Consider the following 6,658-nt stretch of genomic DNA (forward strand, 5'->3'; position numbering starts at 1 on the left):
CAATTGTATAAGCCTTCTCAACACAATGGCAGAGGGGTGGGAGTCTGGAACTTGCCTTGACCATCAGGATGGGTCTGGAGGGGCTTGAGTCCTCACCCCTTGGTCTTATGCCTACATATTCTCTGCTGTATGTAGCTGCTCTTGGTCACATTGCCTGATTGCTAATATCCCAGAGCAGTGTATTGTTCAGAGGAACTGGCTTGGGCTCCTCTTGTACTGCTCCAGATCACATAAAAGCCCCCAGTCATCTTGGGTGCAACAACACCGTGGAATGGCAGGGGATGTCCCCAGCTCTATACAGGGGGCCTGAGGTGTCAGGAAGGGACCTCTAGTATCTCTGTCGCCCTCACTGAGAGCATGTAGTAGCAAAGGGAATTCTGGAATGGTCCAGAGCCCCCAGGCTGTCATGAATGTAAGGTATCGAGGGGGACAGAGCCCCCAGCCACCCAGCCCCACAGCAGCTCCCACCTGGAATATGGCCCTCTCCTTCAAAGGCTTCAGATTCCGGCCCCGCAGGTCAGTGACAACGAAGGGCAGCGAGATCTTGTCGTCCTCATATTCTGGAAAAAAAGGCGGGACATGGGGGTAAGGCTGGAGTGAGTGAGGACCTCCCCTCAACAGCCCCAAAGATGGGCAGGGAGCAGCAACAAGGGAGCCTGGAATCCTACTGGAACCCTTCTCCTGCCCCTGACACTGCAGAGGTCAAGCTACCCTACAATAAACACCATGATCCTAGAATTGGGGGGCCATGAACCCCCCCTCCTGCTCCTGAAACCACAGAGCCCAAGGTTCCCTACAATAAATGTCATGATCCCAGGATAGGGCAGGGCTGTTTGAACCTCCCTGAGGCAGTGGCTGACAGAACAGGGTCCCCATCTGCGGCTGGAGGGTGGGGAAGGGGCAGTATCATAATGCATCTAATAACATGCCACACCTTGGAAGCCTGAAGGCAGGGACCTGGGAAGCAAGGCCTCTGTGAAGCAAAGGGGCAGGGAACATCACACTCTGGCTTCAGCACCCTCCCCCAACACCGTCAAGACCCTTCCCATTTGCACCCACTCCATCAGCCTTGGCTCCCCCCTGACCCAGTGCCCACAGCACCTGTGGCATCAGTCTGTCTTGGACCCAAAGCTCCCCCGGGGTAGTGGATCATGAAGCAGGGTCCCTGCCTGTGACCAGGGGTGGCGTGCGGAATGGGTACTGTAATGCATCTAATAATGTGCAGCACCTGGGAAGCCCCAAAGCAGCTAATTATAGTGCCTAGTGCAGTGGGATGCTGATTCGCTACACGGCTACAGATGTGCATCTTGGTCACACCCATGTGCCACCAACCAAAGCACCAGGCCAGCACAGGGAAAACCCTGCTACAGGGCTGAACAGTGATTGCTGCTGCAGAGAGAACAGCCAGTGGGAGAGAGATGACAGCCCATGGGTGTCCAGAGGTGAGGGAGTAAAGATAGGGGCCAGGCAGGGCCCATAACAGCAGGCCCAGCCTCATACTGTGGGTCCAGTAACATACGGGCCTGATACCAGGGTGGGGAAGAGGATATGGCACCAGGCAATACCCTGAGGGCTCCCAGAGGCACCTGTCCCAGGGAGTGGGGCTTCCTAATGGAGGGGATGCAGCCAGGAGGCTTGCATGCTGGGGTAGGACTGGGCTCCTCATAGCTGGAGGCATGGAGCACTTTCTGCCCTGGTCAGACCCTCAGAGGCTAGAGCCTTTCCATCACCCAGTGCAGGCATGGCTGGGAGAGCGTGTCCCTCCACAGCTCCTTTGACCCCAGGTCCCATCTGATGAGGCTTCAGACCTGACAGCCTCTCTCCAGCTCTGGTCACCAGCTAGCTCCAGTGAACTGGACAGGATGTCCATTCCTGAACCTGACATGAGTGTTCATGGGTCTTGGCACTGCTGGGCTGAGCCCAGCACCTGTCCCTGATCCTGTAGGTGCCCCTGCCCTCGGCCAGACAGCGCAAAGCTGAGGGAGCACTGAGGGGCCCCTTACCATCCTCTGGCTCCGAAAGGTCCCCAGGCTCCAAGACATAGCGCAGCTTGGTGTAGTTCACGTAGCCTGGCTCAGCTGGCTGGCTATCCATTTCTGTTCCAGGCAGGGGACACTCTTTAGGGGAGAACTCCCCATCAGGAGTTCTGTCTCCCTGTGTGGACACTGGGCTGTGGTGCAGGTGGCAGTAGTCCCCAACGAGTCCTGCACCTGGCTTTGCCTCCCAGGAGGCTCCAGCGGGGGTGCCCGGCAGCAGGGCTCCGCAAGGCCCAGCTTCCTGGGCAGGTTGGCACTCGAACCTAGCACCGGCACCCCCATCCTCCTCCTCTGCCAGCACTGGCCCTTTGGCCTCCTTGGCTCGCCGGAAGATATCAGCCACAAACTCCTTGGCCCTGGCCACAGCTGGTGACAGCTCTGCGGGCTTGGTGTGGCTCTCCATGGCCAGGGAGGTTCTTTGAGCAGCTGTGGCAGCACTCCAGCATGGGCAGCTGTCCCTCTCAACCCGGTCCTCTATGCCAGCAGGGCATGGCGTGGCATTGGCAGGCCCACAGGCCCCTCTGTGCAGGGGTGGGGGCCGATTCCTCCCGTCATACAGGATCTGGCAGAAGTTGCTGTCACCTAGAAAACAGGAGCAGGGGGGAGGAAGAGGTTAAATGGCCACACTACACACTGCTGCCCCCAGGTCAGCTGGTCTGCCAAGCTCTGCTGTTTCCAGTATGAGGCCCTTTCACTTTCTCCCCTCTCCCCTTTCACAGGTCCTGACCTATGGCCTCACAGTAACAGAAGGGCATATGCTCAAGCAGCAGAGCCTGGTCTGCAGGCTTGTGTATTCCCCTAACAGCTGAAGATGGAGAGGCTTCAGCAAATGGCAGGGAGAGAAAGTAGCGGGGGGGGCGGGAGAGACTTGTTTAATACAACTTGGAGGCAACTCAGCTGAAGGCAGTGCACAGGCTAGCCTGAAATCAAACTGCTGCAATGGTTTTGCTAAGGCACAGCCAATTCCACCCTTCTGCCCCCAGGAGCGTTTTTTCACCTGGGAATACAGCAAAGTGTCTGCAGAATCAGGGCGAGATTAAGCACACCCCTTCCTCTGGAGGTCAGAGCAAGCTCTGTATGTGCCTCCCTGTCACAGCCAATGTCTGTCTCTCTTGCTCTTCCCAAAGGAGAACACTAGAGCACACATGCTTCTTACTGGGAGAGCTCCCCACTCCCTTCATGTGGGAGAGCTGATGTCTTAATTACACTTGGTGGCAGCTTCGTGGGCAGGTGCACAGGAGAAGTCCTTTATTTGGATGGAGTTGCTCGAAGTTGAGGAACCCAAATGGGAACTGGGGGAGCTGCTAGGCTGGTTTTCCCTCTTCCCGGCTATAAGGAGGTGGGCTGATTTGTAAGAGCTCTGACCCCAGGGGTCCTGACAGCATGCACTGATTGAGCTGAGGCTACTGGCAACCCCCAGCTGATGCTTAACTAAGGCAGGGAAATTCAAACCCTGTTTTTCTGTCCCGGCTAGCTCCTGAAAGGGGTTATTGATACAGTGGGGGCAACACCTCACCATTCAGCCCCAGCTCTCACCTGCAGTGTGCACGGAGACTGCACAGGCCACGAGTGAGTAGCTGGTGTTGAGCAATACCACTTGGTCCTTCTTGAGCTGGAAGGCTGGCTGGAATGTGGGGAAGGGATAGACCACCTGGTACTTGGTGTGCAGCATGAAGCCATGCTGTAGGCAGTGAGCATGTGGATCACCTGTGGGTAGAGGACAGGACAGAGCTAGACTGCTGGGGGGCACGAAACAGCCATCAGGGACTCAGGGAGGGAAAAAATGTGGGGGGATATGCAGCCTGTGCCCAACATCCCATGGTGAACCAAGACTTTGCTCTTTACCAAAACGAAGCAAATCCCATCAAAGCCATGTCACCTGCATGTGGACATGGAAGAAACTGAGGCAGGTGAGGCTTTCCTTGCAGCTGGGGTGGGGGGAGGCTGACTCACCTGGATGTGCCAGAGCCATGTCCCTGCAGCCTGGGCAGTGCATGATGGGGGGCATGGCCACCGTGCTGATGTAAATGTCCCGATGATTCTCGTCACTCATCATCATCATGTTCATGAGCAGGCCATTGGCGGAGCGTGTGCTGCCAGTGAGAGAGGCCCAGGGCACGGTCATGATAAAGCCAGAGCCACCTGACACTGCTCCAGGGGGACAGAAGACAGAGACTTCTCCCAGAAGAGCACAGTTGCTTCTGGTGCTGCTTCTAAATTAACTCTTATTTGGCTGGTACAAGTGCCAGCTCTCTCCCAGACCTCAGTAGGCATGCTTTGCAGACATATCAAGTTACTTTCCTGGTGATTTTGGAAAAAAAATCCACCCTCCCTTGGGCTGCATGCCCTCTAGGGCACCAGCATTTTGTACCATGGCTGGGAATTGCCTATTGAAGCAGGGTTCCAGGCTGTGATCAGAACCTACTTCCATCCAAAAAGCTACCATAGGGCAAAGGAGAAAGCAAAGAGCCAGGTCCCTTTGTCAGTGTAATACCATCCTGACCATAGCGTTTGCACTCATTAAGGGACAAGGAGGCAGCTCTGTCCAGAAGGCAACAGCAAAAGGAATGAGATGCAGGGAAGAGAAAGCCAGGCCAAGAGAAAAACAGTTGTTTGGCACAGCCCCCTCCTATTGGAGCTCACGTGCAACTGATCTCAAGTCTCAACACAGCAAATACGTGTCCTTCATGGCTGTTACCTTGCCAGTCAGGGTGCCCAGCTCATCCCAGCTGGGGAAGTAACTGAGTTAGGGTTCTTCCCTTCACATCTGGTACACCCACCCCTGGCTGACAGGCTGGTACATTCACAGGAAGATCACAGGAAGCTTTGCCCTGCTAAGGCCAGGCTGCATTAGAAATGCAGATAAAAAAAAAAAAAAAGTCACCAGCCTCCAAGACAGTAGCTCCCACACGACCAGCCCTTGTAGCCCTGTCTAGCACAGACCAAGTTATCTAGACGTCGTCAGGCAGGACCTGGCAGCTGCAGTGGGCCTCACCCCAACTTTTAACCCAAGCTGGGGCTCCAAGCTCTACTTATGCCACCTCCTTACTCCTTCATTGAGGCTAGAGGGAAAACTCACTTGAAACCGAAGACAATGACCTTGGAGGAATCGCTGGGCCACTCGCACACGGTCAGATAAAGGTCACTGTAGATCTCTTCATCTTGGAAGAGGCGAACCTGGCGCACCTGTGGGAGAAAGGAAGGGAGAGCATCAGCCTGAAACCCAGGGTGCGAAGATAAAAAAAAAAAAATCAGAGATGAGCAAAGGGATTTCAAACCAGAAGCCCTGACAACTGGATGAGCGTAGAGCTGACACTGTTGGGCAGGATCTCCAAGGAGGCTTTGCCACTATCAGGTATCCTGGGGACAATGTCTGGTTACAGCAAATAACAGAGCTGGCGTTTCTGCTGCCCCTTTGGCTAGGGACGATCTCGTATGTTCTAATTAGACAGAGCCCATGACAACTGCTACATGCAGCTGTACAGGCAGGGATCCTTTGGAAGGATCCTACCTGAGCACATCACCAGATCACTGAGTCACAGCTGAGGGGCAAGGGGGTAGTCTCCCTTCTTCATCCTTGGTTCCTCCAGGTCCCATCCCTCCCAGCACAGAAGCCCTATGCGTACCAGCTTCAGTTTGCTGTGAACGTTGAACTCCCACCAGTAGAGGTGGTAGATGTAGAAGGAGAAGTCATCATCACCACTGTTGCTGGTATAAGACAGGACGTACCGCCCGCATTTGGAGAAGCCGAGGAAGATGTGCCTGAAGGGCAGAGACGGGCCTGCAGCTCAGCTCAGAGCACTTGCTAGCACTCACCTCCCTGTGCTTGCTACATGCAGAAGACCCCAGTGCATCTCTCCCCTGCCTCCGTTCTGAAGGCAGCCAGGCCCTGCCACCCTGCAGAACTTCCTCCCTTACCCTGCACATAAGAAGTCCTCGTCCACGATGTTTTTCAGGGAGACGCAGACCCTTGGAGGCAGCTTGCGGAAGAGACGAGGAGAGAGCTGCCCACTGATCTGGAAAGAGGGGAGGCATCAGAGACATGGAGGGGTACATGCAATAGGAGGCAGGCTGAAGACATCCCCTAACCCAGGTTTACCCCCAAAATGACACCTGGACTGCTGCCTATAGATGGCTGTTGTTATAGTCACAGGGAGGAAGGGGTTGAGGTAGACAAGGGCAATGCACCTTTGTGCTAGGGTCAGAGGTGCTGATAACAGACTAGTTGCTCCCCCAGGCCCATGACAAGTCAACCCTTCGAGCCCAGGAAGCCACAGTCTTTGAGCAGACAGGTCCCGTGCAGCCCTTTGCAAACACACTTCAGGGCAGGGGATGGTGCTAGTCCCAGCTGTAGGCCAGGACTCCTGGGTTCCATTCACAAGTGGCTGCTCCAAGGCCAATGGCGGGAGCTTCCCTCCCCTCTGCAGGGACCCCCCCACCCTTCCTTTTCTATTTTTAAAAACTAACATGACTGACCCCCTTATAGTACCATGGCAGCCCCTCCCCACCCCAGCATAGGAGCCCCAGTTTCCACCCAAGAATTTCAGTTTGACTCCTGTCAACCACCTGTCTGACCTCTCCGCCACACAACAACGCCCCCACCCCACTCCCATCCAGAGCTC

General features: G+C 55.4%; 1 protein-coding gene across 1 annotated transcript in view; it reads right to left on the reverse strand.

The window, feature by feature from the left end:
- Positions 1 to 6,658, reverse strand: part of DCAF15 (DDB1 and CUL4 associated factor 15) — a 10,136-nt gene that overhangs the window by 2,558 nt on the left and 920 nt on the right. Inside the window, exons 2-8 of the mRNA XM_025203830.1 lie at positions 5,955 to 6,052; positions 5,663 to 5,798; positions 5,116 to 5,222; positions 3,990 to 4,129; positions 3,573 to 3,743; positions 2,004 to 2,618; positions 469 to 560 (exon numbers count right to left, since the gene is read on the reverse strand). Coding sequence (XP_025059615.1) covers positions 469 to 560; positions 2,004 to 2,618; positions 3,573 to 3,743; positions 3,990 to 4,129; positions 5,116 to 5,222; positions 5,663 to 5,798; positions 5,955 to 6,052 — 1,359 coding nt within the window. The remainder of the gene's footprint in view (positions 1 to 468; positions 561 to 2,003; positions 2,619 to 3,572; positions 3,744 to 3,989; positions 4,130 to 5,115; positions 5,223 to 5,662; positions 5,799 to 5,954; positions 6,053 to 6,658) is intronic.

Source organism: Alligator sinensis, unplaced genomic scaffold (genome assembly GCF_000455745.1).
Source record: "Alligator sinensis unplaced genomic scaffold, ASM45574v1 scaffold707_1, whole genome shotgun sequence".
NCBI classification, from domain to species: domain Eukaryota; kingdom Metazoa; phylum Chordata; order Crocodylia; family Alligatoridae; genus Alligator; species Alligator sinensis.